The following is a 22,678-nucleotide window of genomic DNA, read 5'->3' as shown; positions in this document are numbered from 1 at the left end:
CGCGGGGCGTGCGGGTCCCTCAGGAGTACAAGGTGTGTCCGGATACCGAGAAGACCATCCGGCATGTTCTTCTGCAGTGCCCTAGGGCTAAAGAGATATGGAAGAAGTCTCCCGCCCCTATTCCCCACTCGGTGGAGTCGGCACAGGATTTGTTACACTTGCTGAGAGCCTATGTGCAAAGCCCTAGGTTTGCGGAGGCTGCGATACTTAGAGCATATCTGGCCTACTATATTTGGTTAGACCGAAATGCATGACTCTTTGAGGGCAGGAGGCTCTCGGCGAGGATGGTGGTGAAGAGAGCTGTGCTTCAGGCCGGGGAGGTCTCCTCTTGTGCTTCCTTGTCTTCACTTGGGATGACTAAGGATATCTGGGACACCCGTTGTGCTGTTTTAGCGCCCAGATTCACTGTTGTTTCTTGGGTGCCCCCATCCCTTGGTCATCTCAAAGTGAATTTTGATGGCAGTGGAGCGATGGATGGGAGGTCGGGAAGGTTTGGATTTGTTATCAGAGACCACCTTGAGAGATTGGTTGCAGCGGGTGGCTGGTGCACGCCAGGGCTCACTGTTGCTGGGGGCAGAGTTGTGGCAGTTTGGGCGGGCATATCCTATTTGAGGCGGGTGCTCAGGATCGGGCGGGTGCACCTTGAGGGGGATTCATCTATAGTTATAGATTGGATCCAGGGTGCGGACAGGTATGAAGATGGTCATTCTCTTATTCGTGAGACTCGCAGGCTGGCTATGAAGATGGATGAGTTTCAGGCAGTACATGTTTTCCGAGAGGCAAATAGGCAGCAGACTGGGTCGCCTTCTATGTTGCACGGCATTACGGGGAGCTCCGCTGGACATCCACGGTAGAGCTTCCATTCTATTTGTATTTTTTGCTTTTTTTTTTTTCTAACTTAGCAAGATGTACACGCGTATCTGAATTACCGTTTTCAAAAAAAAAAAACCAGGTAACGGTTCTATCGACGCTTTAATACGTCTTGGCCATTGTTGCTGGCATTTTGGAAGCTCTTGCCTGTGTTGTACCTGCAAGCCCAGGAAGCTATTATGAAAATGATCGGTGAGAATATTTGATGGTAGGACTGACGCCGATTTTGTTGGGCGTTGGTTGAGGTCACGGATGGTGCCGAGGCAGCCGTTGGTGGGGTTTTTCCGTGCCGCATCTCGGCCTCAAAGATCATGCCCTGCATCGTCTGGTCCTGGAGTTCCGGCGCTACCATGTCGACGACTCTCATCAGTCTGCTCACCCCAAAGAGGCGGGGGACGTCGTGGAACTCCTCGTCGTGCTCCACGGGGATGTAGGGGGCCATGAGGCAGCCCGGAGAGCACCTGCACCACCGCTACTTGCAGGCGGCGCATGCCGGGAAGGGATTCAGATAGAGCGAGCTTACACTCACTCTCTCTCTCTCTCTCTCTCTCTCTCTCTCTCTCTCTCTCTCTCTCTCTCTATATATATATATATATATATATATATATGTCTGTGTGTGTGTTCTTTGGGAGACTCCTTTTCATCTCGTCTATAGATAGACCGGTGGAATAAGAGGGGAGGATGGGGCATGGATTTATGCGAGGGAGAAGACGGAAGGGGGCTCGAGAAGTCTGGGGGCACGTCGCCGCCTGCCCACATTTAGGATTAACCATCTTGGTCATGTGCCAGATATGCTCCTCCTTCTTGCAACTGGTGGGGCCGGGACGTCCGCCCACGAACGGATGGAGGAGGGCGTAGAAGGGACTAGGGACGGTGGAGATGGTTAGTGCCCGTCTCCCGCGTGGAACAGCGGAAAGGGAGTCTGATCAGCTCACGATTGGGATACGGGTGTGGCCCTCCGACGGCAGAAATTATTAGCTGGACCTGTCAAAAAAGGAATTAAATTCATCCTTTTGACGTTGGATGATCCACCTAATAATTCTTCTCCGACGGTCTTACCGTCCTGGAAATTAATAAAAAGAGTGAACTGGATACGGCTGACAAGAATGGTAAATGTAAAAAAATATAATAATAATAATAACTATAAATAGATTGGGTTGATCTGTAATCTAATCCGATCCGATCATGTTAGATCCGGCCTAACCTGTTCTCGAAAGACTTATGAGGCTAGATCATGTTCAAATATTAGACATGTTCCAGTCCAACAACCTAGTCAATATACTATGCAGTGTCTCCTAGTCTATATGAGCTATAGGTCGAGTTCGCTCTGATTTCATTTGTAACAATATAAAATCTAGTCGAAAGATATTATTTGGATTTTTGTCCTATATAAATATTCAGAATCTACCTAGTGTATGTCTGATGTGAGATTGAACACATGCCTGCACGGTCCTCACAAATCTTATAGTATAAGATGGTGGATTTGCTTTAATATAGCTATCAAAATTGAGCTTCATTGTTGAGGCAAGGAATCACAAGAAAAAAAGATCATTGATGGGAAAGACTCGATCTTTGAACCATGGGTTCCTAATGCCTAGTGCAAACAAGCTAAGCTGCAAAATAGGCTACTTGGGTAGGTTGCTTGGGCTTTCCTCATTTTATAAATAAGCTACTTAAGCTTGGCTCGAACTCAAGTCAAGCTCGATGTAACTTACTGAGTCGAGCTCGATATAACCTACTCAATTTGGACTCAGTAAAGCTTTGAGTTGGGCTTTAGTTGAGTCTGGACGAGCTTGTCTATAATATCCGAGCAAGCCCCATGTCTAGTCCGGCTCATGCATGAGTGGAGTTTTGAAATGTGTTTAAGCTTAGCTTGTTTCCCAATTGAGCTGGCTTTTAGTGAGTAGATAGTGACCCGAGCAGAGATGCTTACGAGCAGTTGAGTTCGTTTGCGCCTGTGCCAATGCCTCATCTAAGGCTGCAGATGGGTCGGGTTGACTCGTGACCCGACCCGACTCAAATTTTTAAACCTGTGGAGTCAGGTCGGATTCTAAAATTGGACTCGTTCTATTTTTCAGATTCGATCTGAATTTACTAATTCTTGACTTGATCTGGATCCAATTGGATCCGAACTTGAATTACCTGTTCAGATCCGTAATCTATAAAATTTTTTTATAAAAAATAGATAAAGAAGAAGAAAAAACAAAAGAGGTGGGAGGAGTGGTGCAGCCTCCCCCACTCCCCGTAGAAGAATGCCATGTCGCCCGTCGCTCGATCCCTCCCTCGTTGGCGGTTAACGGCGAAGTAAAGGTCGAGAGCCGACAGCATGTCGCAAAGATGATGACCCCCATCTTCCTCATTGAAGCCAAACCCCAGCTCGATGGAACCCATAAGCTCGTCCCAATCCTTGTCCGTTAGGCTCCTGACCCTCGCGCTCAGCCTACCGCCATCATGGTTGATGGGCGACGACTCCTCGTCCCCTTCGCCTTCATCATCTGCCTGCGGCGCAGGATCTGCCGCCTCCACTTCTACCACTTGGTCTCCCTCCTTCTCTTTCCGTTTTTCCGGCCACCGCCCTCCACCCTCAACCCATTCCAGAGATCGAAGAGAAAACGGAACCCCCTCCCCATTCCTCGTCCATTCCTCGTCTTCTCTCTCTCTCTCATCATCATGGCCCCCCCTCCCTAATTCCCTCCAGATTCAAGAAGCAGAACGGCTCCGGCGATGATGTCTTCGCCCGCCTCTACGCCGCCTCCTTGGATCCCCCAGGTTGGGGTGGAGGAGGGGGCGGCGGGTGGGGGACTGGCTGTGGCGGAGGAGGAGGAGGAGAGGAAGGTGGAGCCGAGCGAGATCGGAGAACTGAAGCGGAAGCTGATGGATTTGCTGTACGGGACGGACCGGGGCCTGAACGCGTCGAGCGAGACGCGGGCTGAGATCCTGGAGCTCATCACCCAGCTGGAATCCAAGAACCCTACTCCCGCCCCCATCGAGGCCCTCACCCTCCTTAACGGCAAATGGATTCTTGCGTATGACCGCCGATCCAATTCAACCCTCCCCCTTCTTTTCCTGGATTTTTTTTATCGATTCTTAGTATAACAGTTTGAATTGTCGATTGCTCTGTTCTTAATCGAAGAATTGAATTGAACTGAATCGGTTGTTGCAGATATACTTCGTTCTCGCCGCTGTTCCCACTGTTGGGGTCGGGGAGGCTGCCGGAGGTGGTGAAGGTGGAGGAGATATCGCAAACGATCGACTCTGAGAATTTTACGGTGCAGAATTCAGTGCAGTTTGCAGGGCCGCTCGCCACCACCTGTGTCACCACCAACGCCAAGTTCGAAGTCCGAAGCCCCAAGCGCGTGCAGGTATTCACTACTTCCACCTGAAACCATTTCTGATCTCTGTTTTTAAGTTTCATGCATTGCAGCTCATTCCTTGCAGTAAATTTTGGCTTATTCCTTTGTTAATTCTTGGTGTTATGTTTTCCAATATAATAACCTTAATCCTAATCAATTAAAGATTTAGGCTTCTTCAGTGGGTGGTCCGTTACTCCTTCTCATCCATTTTTTCAGTCAACAACCACATTACGCTATAGCTTGTTTCTGAGGTGATCAAGTGGTTTTCCTTCATACTTGTCTAATTGTTTTTGACATACTTTCCTCATGGATATTAGTGATTCCTATCCATCTGCTTATAGGAAACAATATACTTTAACTGACGGATCGCTATAACTTTGAAAATAATGATTACTTTGTTGTGTAGATCAAATATTTTCTTGTCTATGGCTCAATTCCCATTGTACAGAGAGACTCGCAGAGTTGAAGAAGACCGACTGGTTTAAAATAGAGTACTCATAAGAGAATTGCTTGTGCAGACAATAGTTGGACCACTGTCATTAGAAAATTGTGCTCAGATTGTGGTGTGGACGACCAATTATTGCTGATTCCACGGGATATATATTCTCTAATTCTATTTAAAATTTTAAATCATCCAGCTTACCAAAAAGCAAAAGAGAGTGTGCTCGGAGAAACTGATAGAGGTTGTTGATGTGCGTATGTGTGTGAAATAGAGGGGGTGGGTGGGGGTCATCCTCCTTTTTTCAAGAATTATTCATCTGAGTAGTTCGACAATCCTAAGTCTCATTGATATTCGCTGTTTAGCATTCAAGACTATATTTATAGAAGCAAGTACCATATAAAAGTGAAGATGCCTCTACTTATTTCAGCAGTACATTTTAAAGATCATCTTATAATGTTTTATTTAATCCATTCAAAACAATAAGACAATACTATAGAAAACATAATAGATGCTGAAAGTCCAAAAGATCAGTCAAGATATGCAAGTACAAACATTGAGTATGGTAGTAATTACAAATTACTAGTTCTTGCTCCTACATGATTTCTGATTAAGGTATGTTAAGCATTCAGCAAGAGTACTCCTGAGATAATGGATAACTGGTGTTCTTTCCAGATAAAATTTGAGGAAGGCATTATAGGCACTCCACAGATTACAGACTCCATTGTTATACCCGAGAAGGTAGAGTTCCTGGGGCAGAATATTGACCTCTCTCCTTTCAAGGGTGTGATCACTTCAGTCCAGGATGCAGCATCATCGGTTGCTAGGACAATCTCCGAACGACCGCCATGGAAGATACCAATCAGCAACAACAACGCACAGTCCTGGTTGCTGACAACATACCTTGACGAGGAGCTTAGAATCTCGAGAGCTGATGGCGGCAGCGTCTTCGTTCTCATCAAGGAAGGTAGCTCGCTCTTGAACTAGAGGCACACCTTCTGTTCATGGTGGATGAACATACTATGTGTTCCTGTGAATATAACTTTCACAGAATGCTAGTTTATGGGTATTATTTGTAAGCAGCTGTTGGTGCTTTTTATCCCTTGTGTGCGCTTTGTTATCTAAATGTTTTACAACGAGACCTTAAGAATTTCTGGATGAATAAAGGGGGAAAAGTTGTAAGCATTTTTGTCTGAATTATTGATCATTTTAAGCATTGCACGCCCTTTTTCTTGAGTAACATATGCCCAGCTTTGCCGACGCTTTAAAGTGTCGGCGAAAACCGGCATGCTTTGGGCTTTTCTGACACTTTAAAGCATCGGCAAATGTCGTTTTTGCCGACGCTTTTGTTAGCGTCGGAAAAGCCCTGTTTTTGCCGACGCTTTCTCTTAGCGTCGGCAAAAATCCGACCCACGCCCACCTGCCCGACGTCTGACCCACGCTTTGGGGTGCGTGGGCTGGAAATTCGCCGACGCTTAAAAGCGTCGGTAGAGACCAAAAAAACCGCCGGCAGATATCCTTTCTTTTGTAGTGTCGTCTCTTGCATCGACAGCTGCTTCGTCAGTAGCCTCTTCCGTCTACCGCCGCCAGCGGCGATGCTACTCGTCGTCCCCCACGTTGCTGGGGGCTCCTCGATCACCACCACTTCTTCCTCCTCTACCTTGCTCTCCGATGGTGACGAGGAGATGATTTGGTGCTCCCTAACGTTGTTCTTCATCTTTTTTTTTTCTTTTCTTTTTTTATAATATTTTTCCTCTTCTCCTGCTTTCGTAGGGCAATAAAGACAGAAGATTGAATGGTTAAAGAGGCGAGAAAGGCAGAAAGTCCTGGCCCGCTCTGCTCCTCCGATCAAGGGAGCATGGGGCGGCGACCGCGCGCAATGACGACGGCCGCAGCGGGGGCCGAGCTGGAGAAGACTCCTGGGTTGGAAATTGGTGAAGAGGACTAGAGGAGAAGGGTTTTCTTGAAGGGAGGAAGGGGGTGGTCTTGATTTGCTCAGCGAGAAGGATTTTTAGCCAAAAAAAAGAAGGCTTTAAGGGAGCGGGTAAGGCGGGGGAGAGGCTAATAATAATAGAAAGGTGGCTAACTTGACCCAACCTCGATCCAGACCCAAATTTGTTGGGTCATGTCCGGATTATACATGAATTCGACCTGACCCGAATGATTCGTTAGGTCAAAAATTGTAGTCGTGCACCCGACCCGATCTTCAATTGGGTCGGATATGGGTCCAAAATTAGAACCCGAACAAGAAACCAGATCGGGTCAGAGTCATTCAAGGCCCAACCTGACCCAACCTATTTGCACCTCTGGCCTCATCCAAGTGTTTGGCCTAGGATGTGTTGTATAAAGTCCTATGCCTGGGTTATTGCCGTGAAATGGACATTATTGAGCACCACACCTCAAGTTCATTGAAGTCTCAATATATTTCTATAGTTTGAATCATAATATTCCTTTTAAATGCAATGGGATTGGTATAAGGGTTGGAACCATTTACAAGCAGCTCACACATCAAGTTCTTTTTACCGTGTTGCATGACTGATGATACTCTCTTTTTTTAATTAAATTATTTATATGGCAATGCTAAATAAACTGCCATGTCGATTTTTAAGATAATATGAAAGGGTCTGCAAATGTACTCTTTTTAGCTTAAACATTTACAACTCTTTGGCCTCCAAGAAAACCATATTTCATTGGGTTGCTTTTCATAGGTTAAAAGTCAAAGCATTCACTTTCTTCATTTAAAATTACACACACCCTACTCAGGGCCGCCCCAACCTTTAGATGGCTTAGACGGTCGCCTAAGACCCCGGCGCAAGGAAGGCCCATTGAAGAAAAAGTTTCAAAAACAAAATGCAAAAAAAAAAAAAAATTTCTATATGAGTTTGCCTTAGGTCGGCCCAATGTGGAGCAATAACACTAATCGACGATTAGGATCGATAGGCGAATGGATTTTGATCCTCACCTATCTCCGTCATATGTCTAATCAAGATCACGACACACATGGAAAAAAGCAGATTTCTCTCGCCATTGAAATTTTCTAAAACAACAACAGCCTACTGGCTCGACTTATTTACAGCAGCAAAACAAGCTTTAAACAGTCATAACTTTTCTTTTATAAAAAAAAAGGTCATATATTAGTGGAAGACCTTCATTGGCAACTAGGACTAACATCTACTCAGCAAATAACATATGTGGAACTAAATATGCATCCACACGATCCATTCAAATTCAATTACAAGCACCACGATTGGCCTTTGGTCAGCCCCAATGAATCTGTGCTACACTGTTCTTTAGTCCACATAAGTTATGGGCCAGATCCGCTTTGATACCATTTATAACATCACAGTACCTCATCCAAAATAACTAACTGAAAGATATTATTTAAGTTTCTTGATCCTATATAAGTACTCAAGATCTATCCAATGAATAATCGATATGAGATTAAACACACGCCCGTATGAGCCCTCACACAAACAATCAAAGACATGCTCTCCTATTAGGAGCAACATAAGATTTACATCCAATTATAAAAGTGTCATCGTTAGTCAACAAAATATGTATGCCTGTAATCTTCATCAAATGAATATGTTGCTCGCAATGGCTGCCCCTTTTTGTCACGCCCTTGCATCCAGTGCCCACGCGGGGCCACATGAGGAGGAACACGAGGCTTCCCTGCCAGATATTTTCCATCCAAAATGCATCTGCAAGATTTGGAGACACCCGCCTCATATGCCGAGGCTCTAGAACGAGTCTTTCCAATGTGGGATTATTGAGCCTCACACCCAAATGTCATGCCTCGCGCTACATGAGGGGGGAACACGGGGCTTCTCTACCAGATATTGTCCCGTTCCGGAACTTCATGCAAGCGTCCTTCATCCCTTCCCGGTTTTGTTTTCCACCCAAAATGCGTCTGCAGGATTTGGAGACATCCGCCTCATATGCCTACGCTCTAAAACGACTCTTTCCGATGTGGGACTATTGGGCCTCACACTTTCCACTCCACCTTATGATCCTAATCTATATTTTGTACTGTAATAAGTTTACCCTTAATTTTTCAAAATATATTCTTCATTCTCCATCTTCTTACAAGTCCTCACCAATATAAGCGCAGGGAAGTTTGTTCATAAGACCATCAAGTGTCGCTATCAGGGGTCTGTCTTGAGTGACGATGCAATATTGCATGACTTCACTAAGCATGCAACATAAGCACCAAAAAAAAACACAAGTGATGCAAAACTAAAGCATCACACTGACACTTATCATCTTTTGGTTGTAGTTTGGAAGTCCCACAAACGCGATGCGATCGTGAGCAATAATTGCAATTTTTAGGACGACTCTAGCACGCTCTAGCTTTGTAATCGCACTTCATCGTTTCCTTAAAAAAGGGCATCCCCCAAAAAAAAAGGTGCTGGCCCTGTTCGGCTGCCCAAGCTTCCAGGTGCAAATACATGAGCCACTCCTTTTGCGCCGCATCTGAACGTTCTCCCTCGGCGATCCGGCCCTTTCGAACATTGGACCGCCATACAAAAACGTCCAAGTGGAAAGTTCATCGATCGGACGGTTAGGATCGATGGGCGCTCATCTGCATCATGGGATTTCTATGGCGGTCCCAGTTTAATCCGACGGTCGCCGCTGGGAACCGGAATATTATTTAACCTAACTTAATACTTGCCTGGTGATACTTATATAAGTTCGTTCTGTTCCGTATTTACTTTCTCCCCCCCCCCCCCGTCGTCTCCTCCGTTTCTCCCGTCCTCCGCCCCTTCTCCCGGATCGACTCCAAGGTACGATTTCCTTCCGAGCGGTTTTCTCAGTGGAAATTTCTTTCATCCCCGTTGTTTTTTTCGTGATTCTTGAATTCTTATTCGGAAATTTTACGTTTGATGTGGAATAATGCGTTTTGTGGATAGATCGGGTTTGTTTATGAGATCCATCGCTCGCTCGATCGATCGAAGTAGAGTTGGAGTAGATCTGTTATACTCTTTTTCCATATTATTTGGATGAAGATTCAAGAATTTTCAGTACCTAGGGTTCTTGGGCAACTATTCTTGTTCTGAGATTTCTTCATTCCTAAAGCTGATGATGATTCCAAGATCCAGTTGCTAAGAGATTTTATAAAGATAATGGAGTTCTGATCATCGAATTTTCTAGGTTTTTTATGCGATATACCTATTACTGATGCTAGTTCTTTTTTAGCATCTCGCATTTGACAAACCTAGGGGGAAATTTTTGTTCAAGAATCTGAAGTTTCGGTAACTTTTGCGAACATTTACCATATCTCTCTCGATTTCTGTGGAGAGTTAAAACTTGGTCATTTTTTTTTGTACAGGTTTAGAAATCAAACATCAATTCTGACACTGTTTTAAGCTACAAATAAGCTTAGAACCAGGAGATAATTTAACCTTACGTTATATCATTGCTCTCAAGGGTAGTGATACCTATATAAGGCATCGTGTTGTTCTTTCTTAATTTCCCCTGCTCCTATGGTCTCCTCCATTTCTCCCGTCCCCCCTTGCTCTTCCAGATCAAATCAAAGGTGCGATCTCCCTCCAAGCAGTTTTCTCAGCAGAAGTTTCTTTCATCGCTGGCGTTTTCCTTTTGGTTCTTAAATTCATATTTGGAAATTTCACTTTTGATCTGGAGTATGCGTTTTCTTGATAGATTGGATTTGTTTGTGAGATCCATCACTCATTGGATTGATCGAAGTAGAGTTGGGAGTATATCTTTTATACTCTTTTTCCGTATTATTTGGGTAAAGATGCAAGAAGTTTCAGTACCTAGGGTTCTAGGGCGGCAGATCTTGTTATGAGATTTCTTTATTCCTAAAGTTGATGACGATTTTGGGATTCAGTTACTAAGAGATTCTATAGAAATAATAGAGTTCTGATCATTGATTTTTTTTGGGATTTTATGCAATATACATATTACTGATGCTATTTCAGTTTTTTAGTTTCTGGCATTTTACAAACCTAGTGCAAAGTTTTTGTTCAAGAAACTGATCTTTTCATATATAAAGAAAAAAGAGTCATTTATTCACCCTTAGATCAGGATATTGTTTTGTTGATGTTTGAAAACATTCTTTTTATTGTAACTTTTTCGTTTGTTTGATTCCATGTGGTCTGTTGGTTTTGATGTTGCCAGAAGGTTCTGAGTAGATGTGTAGTGCCATCAATTGGCTAAAGCTGAAGTTTCAATAACTTTTTCTGACATTGACCATAACTCTATTGATTTGTGTGGGGAGTTAAAGCATGGCCATTTTTATTTAAGTTTTAGAAATCAAACATCAATTATGATGCTGTTTTAAGCTACAAATAAGTTTCATTTTTTATCCTTATGAATTAGAAAGGTGTCAACTGTATATTCAAGCTTATATGCAGCCTTCTAAATTGTGCCCCATCCCCCATAGGTTGTTAACACAATATGGGTTTGGTAAAGGATGGCACTGACATCGAGGAGGGACAGCTGGAGATTGGCATGGGTATGTAATGGCTCATCATCAGGCTATTTTTGTTATATTTGATGAGTTTCATTCCTTCCTTTTTGAGATTTTGGCTGAACTCTAATCACCTCTTAATGTTTTGGATAAATTAAGTTTGTCATGCTTTTCTGTTATATACCATAATGTACTTGAGTTGCAGTGACAGCAAAATTCAAAGATACTTGAACCATGGTTCAGAGACACTTGATGTATGTAGAATTTAAAATTTTACGAGTTATAACATTAGAGTTATAACATTAGAATTTTATGTGGCATGGAAAATGCAGATTCAGTTACATGTAAATCTCGCAAATTCTATATTAGATATTAATGCTGTAAATTAAATAATAAAATTAGCATTGAGTTAGATTATGTTAGTTGGACTATTAACTCCTATGAACTATAGATTGTGATGAACTTTGGACATTTATGATGGTTCTCCAAAAACAAAGCACTCTGTGTAAACCTGCTCTTAGTATCAATACTTGGCACGAAAATTTGGAGTGCTATTTTAAAGGATACTTAGTATAGTGCAAGTATCGACATATTAAGTCTTTCTCAATTGAAATTCCGAAGAAGAATTTTCTTTTAAGAACATATAAAAACTAATAAAAATGCTTCTTCTTTTTCTGTGATATCACATGAAAGCAAAATTTTTCAATATAAATTATGACTATAACTGATGTCAAGCATCTCAAGGACTCTTACCTAAAGTGAAAAATATATATAGGTATTCTTACTTTATTTCTGGTTGCTAACTGTTAAAGTAAAGGGTGCCATGAGTAGATTACTTGTACAACTAAGTGGTGTGCTTTTGATAGCCTGTATTGTTCAGGTTGTGTTGCTGTGCATAAAACGGTCTTGCATTGACTGTTTTTCTTTCTTGGTTATGCATATTATCCTGACAATTTTTCTTGGTATGTGTGATTTTCAACTCATGATGACTCAATGAATGCTACAATACTTTTTCTTAGGTGCTTCCCTACACCATAATACTTTTGATGACAATATTTTTGACTAACAGAGCATATATCAAACAGGCCCATCTTTTAATTTGCAGTGGCAATTTGTGCATGAATCCAAAAGCCTGTATTGTGATTGCTCTCATTTAGTTTTTAAGCTTAATCCAACTGATTGCTAGATAAAACTCTTTAAGTAACAATATCATGTCTTTTGTCACTGGCAGACTGGGGAATGTAACAGTGTGAAGTTAGTTGAGTAATAGTTAGACTTTGAGAGCTAAAATAATTTCAAATTAGTTATTTTGGGGCAGTCATTTCTGTCAACTGGATGCCCAATCATCCATTGTACTAGGATCCTTGAGACCATGGTGATGGTTTCAGCTGCGGCTTTGCCACCCCAAAAGCCACATTCATATGGCTTCATTACTTTATAGGGAATTGGTCATGCAATTTAGCCTTTTGCTTTACCACTGAATGCTGGATGTATCACTGTGTTTTTCAGCAGTTCAATTTCTCCTGCCCATGTTCAGCAAATATTTTCAACAGGTTCCTTTGTTTGATTAGAACAAATTATCATCTATCTAGGTTAATGACACTTGCATTCTTGAGATTTTGTGGAATATTGAACAGAGAGATTATGTTGTTTTCATATGATGCAGAGTACAGGACTTTATCTGGAGTGGCAGGACCTCTGGTCATCTTGGAGAAAGTTAAGGTGTGCACCTTTCTTTTATTGCAGTCAATTATATCATTCACAATTTTTTTCTAATATTGATGTCCCTAATCTTCAATGATCTTTTGCCCTAATCACTTGTGCCAATTTCTTCAGGGTCCTAAGTATCAGGAAATTGTCAATATTCGATTAGGTGATGGCACAACTCGACGCGGCCAGGTCCTGGAAGTTGATGGGGAGAAAGCTGTTGTACAGGTTGCTTACTGTTCTCTGGGCTCTTTTGTTTTGATTTTTCACTTTGAATTCCACACCTTCCAATATTGTACCTTTGTTATGGTTTTTGGTTTGTGGATTAAGCTATTTTTTTTTTCATCTTGTATTCTTACACTTGAAACCAAGTGATGCAACAATACATACTGACTATACAGAAAAGTACACAAGCATTCCTTTTTCTTTTCTTCTTATTTGCAAACTCTATATATCTGACATTATCTTCTGTTATTTGTTGATACATGCTTCTTGAGTATTGCATTACTCCTTATAAAGTTTTTGTTTCCATATACATTTGAGAATATTGGGTGCCTCTACTTTGGTATGCTCTTTTTAGTGAGAGACAAGGTTTTCCATACCGGACGTACAATACCGAATCAGTACGCATTCTCGTACCGCACTAACACTCGGTACGTCTCGCTATCTCGTATCATATTGCGTACCGATATTGTAATAGGATGGTACCGGTATGGGGTCTAATACTGAGACTACGAACCTTAGTGAGAGGTATAAGACCAGAAAGCTCCTCTGCTTTAACATGTAACAGTCATTTGCCTTTTATTTTTGTTGTTTAATCATCCTCAAGAGGATGCTCCATGGTGTCTGATAGACCTGATGACATAATGTTGATCACTGAGATGGAAACAGGGTTGAATTTTAAAACTAAAACTCTTGTGGAAGTCCTTGAATGATTAGAATGAGAAAATAAATAGAACCAGAAACAAAGGATGTCTCAGATAGTGTATTATGTATTTGTGTAGGAACACAACTGAAAGTTGTTCCTTGTCGAATCATTGCTTAAAATATATCCTAAAGTGCCTTCTTTTGGCCATCCCAAGTATCATAAAATAGGGAATCGAGAAGTAGATAAGTGCTGGTTGAGTTCTTGAGCCAAAATGGAACCATCATTTATGTTCTGAGGTGTAATATATAGGTGTCACAAATTCTTGGAAATTTATATATTCATTGAAGTAATAACCATTCTATGTTGTTTGAGATCAAAGCTAGGAGAAGTATGAAATAAGTTTAGTCATTTTCTTGACTAAAACCTTTACTTTTAACTACTGCTTTCATTTCTTATTGACAAAATATATACTGTAGGAGTGAGTATTTGAAGTGTGATGTGCTGAGTTGTACATCTCTATTTATTACAAATTTGGCCTGCTTTCATATTCATGCGTCGCTACTAGGTAAACCATGGTATTTCTAACTGGAACTTTGTCAAGATGTAATTTGTCACATAGGTCTTAAAACTTGGGGCTAATTTTTTGAGTCAGTAATGGTGATGAATTCCATACTTACCAAAATTTTGGGTAGACATTGTTGGTTTGGACATATAAAATGAGTGTTATAAATATAAGAATGCCAACATTGGTGTGGTGCAACTAGGAGTTAATTAAATGTTTGTTCACTAGAGGAAGCTTATGATTGCGCCTATAAAAAAATAGTTGAGGTGGTATTGGCATGTTCATTGACTATAAGAGTAGGCCCTGATGAGTGGGTAATCACGATTTATGTGGACAACTTAGGAAAGAATGCAAGACCTGATTAACTTCGTTTTCGGTTGTGAAATATACATTAGAAGCATTGCTTTGACAAACATATCCCTTGATTTGGAAGTTATATTTATGGTGCCACACTAGACATGTACTGTGCTTAGTTTTGTTTAAAACGAAGCAACTTTGCTGTTATTGCTTTTGTTTATGTTGTCAGTTTTTCAATTTTTCCCTGTGATAGTATCTCCACATGTATATTAAATTGCATGCTTGGGTGTTTGTCAGGTTTTTGAAGGAACTTCAGGAATCGACAACAAATTTACCACTGTGCAGTTCACAGGCGAGGTGATTGGCCTTTCCTTCTAGTTTTTGGCCTTTATATATACTAGTGCTTGGTATGTTTGACTCACACAAAGAGAATATGGGTGGTTGCGGTCCCATCTGATTAAGAATTTTTTTTGTCATTCACATAAAGGAGCATTTCTGTCATTTCTCTTTGTTATCAAAAGGTTGTGATATCTGAACCAAGGGAGGTGTTCATATCGGGAAAAAAAATTAGGGGTAGAATGCACAATGTTGAAGCTAGGCTTCTGGATTCGTGTTATCTTGTAGGAGTGGTGGTTGAGGCGGGTAAAGATGGTTGCGTAGCTGGACTTTACTCTCATCTCATTTTGGTTGTTGCATTACTGTTGTGATGCATTCTTTTCTGTCATTGGTTTTTATGTATCCCTGGAACCATTTATGGATATTACATCGTAACGTGTATAGTAATGGGCATATGGGAAAACTAGTAAAAGAATATTACCTTTGTCTTTCTAAATGCTAATGCTTCTTTAGCCTTTCACATATTATTAATGTTACTTTGGGTTTCCATGAATGGATTATTAAAGATTTTTTATATCAAGATTCTGTCTGTTGGCCCTCTGTCTGTTACAGTTCAAGAGTGTTCTGAAAAGATAGTATGACGGCTGCGTATAAATGGAAAATTGAGGCCGACTTTACTGTACATTGTGTGCAAGTAGTAATCAGGATATCTAAGTTGGAAAATGAAGCAGTTTTTGGATTGACAGGGAAAGATCAAGGAGTAAACACACTAAAATCTAATTCAGTTGTATAAGAAGTTGTCATGTTCGTCTTTATATTTTTTCATGTATCCGCTGCAAATATGTCATCAGTGTTGATCATTTCCTCTTTTTGTTTGTCCTTTTTCCCTTCAATGTTGTATTGCTGCTATCCTGTAACCATTTTGATTTTTTTCTTTACAGGTTTTGAAAACTCCAGTGTCACAAGATATGCTTGGACGCATTTTTAATGGTTCTGGAAAACCTATAGATAATGGTCCTCCAATATTGCCTGAGGCTTACTTGGATATTTCAGGTGAGTTGTTTAAGAAAGATGTATAGAGTCAACTGCATTTCTACGACGAGTAGTTCATTTTGACCTTGAGTCTATGTCCTTGACGTACCTTCTGAGGTCGTACAACCCTGTTGCAGGAAGTTCTATCAATCCCAGCGAGAGAACTTACCCTGAAGAGATGATTCAGACAGGGATATCCACAATTGATGTTATGAACTCCATTGCTCGAGGACAGAAGATTCCCCTCTTTTCTGCTGCTGGGCTTCCTCACAATGAAATAGCCGCTCAGATTTGTCGACAGGCTGGTCTTGTGAAACGTTTGGAAAAGTCCAACAACCTTATGGAGGTAATTTAAACCTTTTGATGTTGTATAGGTAATGAGCAGAAAATCAATTACAGAAAATCTGCATTATCTTTGTATGAGACTTGAAGTTACTTTTTTACAGTGATTAAACCTAGTGTTTCTCTATTCATTATTCTCTTTTATTTGAAGGTAATGGAACTAGAGAATTTTTGTTTGTTAGTATTGTACTTGTAAAGGCAGCGAGTCCCTTTCATTGGATCTTGTCCATCAAGTACTGTTCACTTCAGTATTTGCAAGAGAGTGAAGGCATGCTAATTATAGAAAATTAAAGTTGCAAAAACACTATTCTTTTAGGTGGTTCTTGATAGTTGGCACTGGCAATGACATTATACATTGAGATTTGTTAAGCTGAAATCTGAGGGCGTTGGGCTTGAGGATAAATTATGGATACAGGCTCTAGAGTATAGCGATCAAATTATTTGCGGTATCAAACTTATTCGTAAATTTCAGCCCTTAACATAATGCAAAGGGGGGGGGGGTATGAAATGGAACCTTGGACAAGCCCAAGGTTGGCGGAACCATCCCGAACCGCCCGGTTTGGAGAGTCCTGAGCCGTGCCAGCGGCTTAGCGGGACGGTTGCAGCAAAGAATCCGAAACGCCGCACCAGAGGAGGAGAAGGAGAAGGAAAGAGAAGAAAAGAGAGAGCGAGCGGGGGAGGGAGGGAGAGGGAGAGGGAGGTTGGTGGAGGGAGGCGGATGCTGACGAAGTGCTGGTGGAGGCTGGCTGGTGTAGGCGGTGGAGGCCACGGCTGAACTCCTGTTTCAAACTATAGGCCCGGCACGGCACAACGCGGGCCTATACTGACTCGTGCTGCCTGGCAACCGATACGGTGCCCGGTACCGGCACAGCAGACCCTAGACAAGCCTATGTTTAGAAATCCAATTCTTGAATGGCGTATGCTTTATCTATTAACATATAGTTTAAGTTCTAGGATTACATGGAAGGGACCTCAATTCTACATGATTCTAAAGTAACTATGATGAGAAATGAGTAGAATTCGTATGTTTTCTCATTCATTAGATCGAGATTTTGGTGTGTATATATTGAAACTTTGTTAAGTTCATACTTTGAAAAGTCAATATTACTTCTGTTTTGATGTTCATCAGATGTATGTCATCCAATGCATTTACCTCTGGTCTCTGAGGATGTGCAAGTCTTATTATAGATTATTATTGGCGAGTCTAGTACAGGTGGTGTCAGATATGTCTCAGACCCCACTTTGTGGACTTCTCACCAAATCATGTATTTTAGGTGGTCTTGCTGTCATGTCAATTATCAGTGATGTGATACATCTTTAACCTTTTTGGCATGCTAGCTTACTCATCACCATTCTCATAATCGTTTTTCCTAAAATCAATAGGATGGAGAGGAGGACAATTTTGCAATTGTGTTTGCTGCTATGGGAGTAAACATGGAAACTGCGCAATTTTTTAAACGTGATTTTGAAGAAAATGGTTCAATGGAGAGAGTGACCCTTTTTCTAAATCTGGTAAGTTGATTAAACTTGCCACCTGTGTATCTGTGATGTGGCAACTTATCATACTCATGTATTTTTTTTATTTTAATGTCCTGCAACTTTGGTTCTCATAGATGGTTGACAAGATTTAATATTGAACTCTATCTCTATGTCCTTTTTTTCTTTTTCATTCGTGTACAGGCAAATGACCCGACCATTGAACGCATTATCACCCCCCGAATTGCACTAACTACTGCAGAATACTTAGCTTATGAATGTGGCAAACATGTTCTTGTCATCCTAACAGATATGAGCTCATATGCTGATGCACTTCGTGAGGTAATAAGCCTGTTTTTACTTTAACCATGCAAATATAACATGGAACATGCATTTCATAACATCATATATATGTGTGTGTGTGTAGAGTAACTGCAGTAATAACGAGATTTTATATGATGGAGGTCCTCTATTCATCTGAGTTATTTTGTTTTATCTTGATATATTTTTTCAATAACAGTTGCTCTGTGCCTGTTTGTACTTGTCAATTGCTGTGTACTCATTTCTCTGAGTGGAGTATTGATGCTTGTTCATTGTTAGCTCAAAAGCCACCGGTTAATTTTGTTGCTCCCATTTATAAATTTCACATGCACATACATATCCAAAGCTCACAGATGAGGCTTTAATTCTGCCAGTTGTTCATGAAACATTGAATTCCATCATCCATTTAATCATGTTTCCTAAATTATAACCATTGCCCTGATCTTCAAGCTCCATACATTTTTTTTGGGCATTAGCTTTAATCAGTCCTTAGCCAATCATTCTTGTTGAGCAAGGGTTAGGAGGGCCATGGCCTTCCAAGGTCTCAGAAATTCCCAGCCCTACCTTGCATATCTTAAGAATGTGAGCGCCTCGCCATGGAAGTAAAAAAGGGTATTTAGATCTATCTTCAATAACACAAAAAACACTAACTTTTACTGGCCTTTTTATATTTTCATTTTTTTGAGAAAAAAAAAGAACAATGCTTGCACTGCACATTATTAAGAATGTCTTTGCTTCCCCACAAAATGAACGGAAAGTTATTTTAGATCTACTATCAGTAAAACAACACCACCAGAATTTTAAGCATTTTCATATTCCCAATTATAAAAAAAAGGAAAGGGATAAACAAAAAGGGAACTAATGTCCAATCAATTGGCTTTGTGGTTCATCATGTAAACGGTTTTCAGCTTCATGGATGTTCAAAGAGTTGCAGGATTGTGTTGTTATTTGCTGGGTCAAATCTTCTCCTCTGGATTCATAATGGGATTAATGGATCAGATCAACATGCTTAGGAGGTGGTTCCATTACATAAATTTTGGCTACGATCAAAGGTTGGCTCTATCCAACATAGATGAATTTCCTGGGGGAAATATAACAGACCACTATTTAGGCAATTCTTATTAACTTCTTTCTTTTCTAGGTTATCTTTTAACCTCAATTGTCAATTTGCCTGTTGCTTTTTCTTTCATAGAAATTAGAATAAGGAAAGCTGCATTTTTACAAAAAATAAAAGAAAATTGATTATTTTTTTCTTCTTCCACTTTCAAACCATCTTTTTCTTTTTTTAAGTTTCGTTTCAGTGAGTTATATACGTATAATATTTTCCCAACTTTCCTTTTCCACCATGTGCTGATTATAAAAATAAAAAAAACTGCACCTATTTACTCTTTTATTTCTTTTGGTAATGATTTCAAAACCTGTGATAGGCATCCAAATGAAAGATCCATATTGTTGATATTTGACATAAATATCTAAAAATGCCCAGGATATAGGTTTTTGTAGGTTTCTAACTTGTACATCAAGCCGATGCAAAAATCGGCAGCTTCAAGGGCATGACATAAAGTTCTGCCTTGATTTAAGCATTAAAAAACTATTAAATTTCAATCTATACTGTTTCAGTACGTGCACATCATGATCACCGATATGGATCTTCATTTCATATATGCCCTATAATCATATTTTAGCAAATTAATACAATTAGGCTCAATGCTAAGGTTGCTCAATTTGTGACCTAGGTGTCATGAGGTCGAAATATGGAAACAACCTCTCTGCACACGAGGCAACTTCTGACCCTTCCCAAACCTTACAATGGTGCAAGCCACATGCACTAGGATGCCCCTATTAGCATAATTAGGTTGTCTATTTTTTACGCCTATTTGATGCTATGGTAGGAGACCACCAAACATACGATCATTGATTTCTATACATTTTTGGAAGTCTAGATCTTGATTAGTGGTGTTGATTTCCAATTTGGATGAATCATCATTAATTTTGAATAGTTAAATCTTTTACTAAAGTTTTAGCACTTAGTATGTAGTCTACGTATATATCATTTCATTGAACACCAGGAACAACAAACAACTCTTGAATGTTCTTTATGTTTCTGCATATTTTCCTTGTTACTCATTTTCCAATACCCTTTTGCAATTTCAAAATTTTAGAAAGTTCTATTAATTCTGTCAAATTCTTGAGTTAACTTGGTTGGGTCATCCATCTACTTGGATTGCTAAGAATCCAGGTTTTACTTTTTTGATATTTAAAACAGCAGGAACTAAACAGTCCAGTCAGTTCCAGTTTACTTTATTCAGTTTAGGGTAATGTTAAAAAATTAGCAGGCATATGCATATTCCTTTCAAGAAACAAGAAGGAATAAGAAAGAACAAGCATTGATGAGAGAGCTATCCTGAAGGGTTGTAACTCTGGTGAAAGTACTTGTTTTCTGCTCTTTCTTCTTTTCTTTATGGGGGTGGGTTTTTGGGTTGGACAGGGGTTGGGGGGCATGGGGCAGATGTGACCTCTTAGACTACTATTGTAACAGTAGTTAGGTCTGATTCATCAATGACTATTTTCGTATCATTTTTTATTTACTTGGTCCTTCAAAAAATGTGTTAATACCTCCTGTTGTGGTTCTTCGTGTAGTGCTTAATTGTTATATATGTACTCCATTGTGGTAAAAATAGTTTCAATATTGATAGTAGGGATTCAAATTTAAGGAAAAGAAATGAAATCACAGGATTTACTTCACTTGGAGGAGAAAAACTAACTTTGAAGCGAATTAGCTGCAGTACCTTCAGTTCAACTTCTGTGAAACCATTTCATTAGTCTACCTGAGAAGAAATTCCTCACTTTATTTCTGATTTAAAGATTTGTGCTTACACCTGCTGTCAATCCAAAATTGTTGGTTTCGAGGTCTTTTGTTGATTGATATGCACATTTTCTGTTCTGGCTTCAGGTATCAGCTGCTCGAGAGGAGGTGCCAGGTAGACGTGGTTATCCTGGTTATATGTACACTGACCTGGCAACGATATATGAGCGTGCTGGACGTATAGAAGGAAGAAAAGGCTCCATTACGCAGATACCCATCTTAACCATGCCCAATGATGGTAATTTATGCACAGACTGATCTTTTGACAATCCACCTGGGAACCTTCTCTGTAGTTGCTGTTTATTTTTCCTACTCAAGATAGTTACCATGTTCTTAGGAAATAGGTATAAATGTGATTGTGCTCTCTAGCTTCAGCTGAATTATTCTCTTGCTCGACAGATATCACACATCCAACTCCTGATCTTACTGGCTATATTACTGAAGGCCAAATATACATTGACAGACAACTTTATAATCGGCAGGTACCATCTATGCTGCCTAGCTACGGAAAAAATACTGATTTTCCTCTTTGAGAGTCATTTTGTTATGTTAATGTCATGAAAATCTCATACAGCTGCTGTGCTTTTGCGACCCATGCTTTCTTTATTGCATTCATCGTGAAAATCTCATAGAAATTCTGTGCTTTTTCATTACTCGGGCCAATTTGTTTAGTTTTGTTACATGTGGAATAATGACTGTCTTTGGCTGATGTTGACAGATATACCCACCTATCAATGTCCTTCCATCTCTCTCCCGGTTGATGAAGGTGACTTTTTAGCATGGCTGCACTTCTGATTTAATGGAAGCCAAAAGAAACGTTTTTCTTTCAGTCATAAGTCTTTCAACGAATGATGTCAAGCGTTTGGAATTCCTCTTTACTGAAACGGTTTCTTTGCAGAGTGCTATTGGTGAGGGTATGACGCGTCGAGATCATGCAGATGTGTCTAACCAGGTTAGCTGTCAATAATATAGGCCTTGTTTATTAGTTGCAATTTACTTCACGGTAATCTTCATTCATTTAGTTAATGTTCCAGCTCTATGCCAATTATGCAATCGGAAAGGATGTTCAAGCAATGAAAGCAGTTGTTGGAGAGGAGGCGCTCTCATCTGAGGATCTGGTCTCTCTCTCTCTCTCTCTCTCTCTCTCTCTCTCTCTCTCTCTCTCTAAATTGTCGAGCCAAAAATTATCCCTTGTGCTCATGTTTTTTTTTTTGTGCGATCTTTATGCTGTGCGTGCAGCTCTATCTGGAGTTTCTAGACAAGTTTGAAAGGAAATTCGTTGCACAAGGAGCGTATGACACGCGCAACATCTTCCAGTCACTCGATCTTGCCTGGACACTGCTACGTATCTTCCCCCGTGAGCTACTTCATCGTATTCCTGCTAAGACACTAGATCAGTATTACAGCAGAGAAACGGCCCACTGATTTGTCAATAGAACAAGTTTTAGTGAGGTGGAAATAAATTCATGGCCGCATATATAGATCAGAAATTCAGCCTTTTTCTGAAGATAGCCTAGCTTCGAATTCTTTGCAGCCCAAATTCTAAGTTAATGCCTAGTTGGCTCTTGTATCATTAAACTGTTGTGTGCTGTTTGCTATGCTTGGTTATGATTCCGTATTTATGTATGTAGAAAATCAGATATTCCAGATACCTTGGTAAGCTAATTTAGTGTTTTCTGCATTGTTGTCTGCAACATCTGTTGTGGAAGAAACGTCTTCGAGTAATATAAATGTTTCAGTGGGAAGCCAGATGGGCGCATGTCTACAAGAAGTTCT

General features: G+C 40.5%; 2 protein-coding genes across 4 annotated transcripts; both read left to right on the top strand.

Moving 5' to 3' along the window:
* Positions 1 to 3,079: 3,079 nt before the first annotated feature.
* Positions 3,080 to 6,458, top strand: LOC103714067 (light-induced protein, chloroplastic-like). Of its 2 annotated transcripts, XM_088722681.2 has the most exons (4): positions 3,085 to 3,896; positions 4,034 to 4,232; positions 5,338 to 5,629; positions 6,436 to 6,458. In XM_088722681.2, the coding sequence occupies exons 1-4, from the start codon at positions 3,595 to 3,597 to the stop codon at positions 6,441 to 6,443; spliced, it is 801 nt and encodes a 266-aa protein (XP_088578807.1). In that variant the 5' UTR covers positions 3,085 to 3,594; the 3' UTR covers positions 6,444 to 6,458. The 2 variants fall into 2 exon arrangements, with proteins under 2 accessions (XP_038973970.2, XP_088578807.1); XM_039118042.3 differs by lacking the exon at positions 6,436 to 6,458 and having other exon boundaries at positions 3,080 to 3,896; positions 5,338 to 5,847.
* A 2,611-nt stretch (positions 6,459 to 9,069) lies between these two features.
* Positions 9,070 to 22,596, top strand: LOC103702041 (V-type proton ATPase subunit B 2-like). 2 transcript variants are annotated; one of them, XM_088722680.2, is made up of 16 exons: positions 9,336 to 9,446; positions 9,992 to 10,198; positions 11,069 to 11,140; positions 12,762 to 12,817; positions 12,932 to 13,030; positions 14,827 to 14,886; positions 15,807 to 15,918; positions 16,035 to 16,243; positions 17,623 to 17,751; positions 17,920 to 18,057; positions 20,990 to 21,140; positions 21,302 to 21,384; positions 21,621 to 21,668; positions 21,801 to 21,854; positions 21,937 to 22,020; positions 22,142 to 22,596. In XM_088722680.2, exons 3-16 carry the CDS (start codon positions 11,083 to 11,085, stop codon positions 22,325 to 22,327), a joined length of 1,467 nt encoding a protein of 488 aa, XP_088578806.1. In that variant the 5' UTR covers positions 9,336 to 9,446; positions 9,992 to 10,198; positions 11,069 to 11,082; the 3' UTR covers positions 22,328 to 22,596. The 2 variants fall into 2 exon arrangements, with proteins under 2 accessions (XP_008782547.3, XP_088578806.1); XM_008784325.6 differs by lacking the exon at positions 9,992 to 10,198 and having other exon boundaries at positions 9,070 to 9,446.
* The last annotated feature ends 82 nt before the right edge of the window (positions 22,597 to 22,678 follow it).

This window comes from Phoenix dactylifera, chromosome 5, assembly GCF_051530095.1.
Source record: "Phoenix dactylifera cultivar Ajwa chromosome 5, Ajwa_hap1_PhDact_Kaust_v1.1, whole genome shotgun sequence".
Lineage (NCBI taxonomy): Eukaryota > Viridiplantae > Streptophyta > Magnoliopsida > Arecales > Arecaceae > Phoenix > Phoenix dactylifera.
Note: the sequence above shows the minus strand (reverse complement) of the source record. Positions and strands in the feature narration are given on the sequence as shown.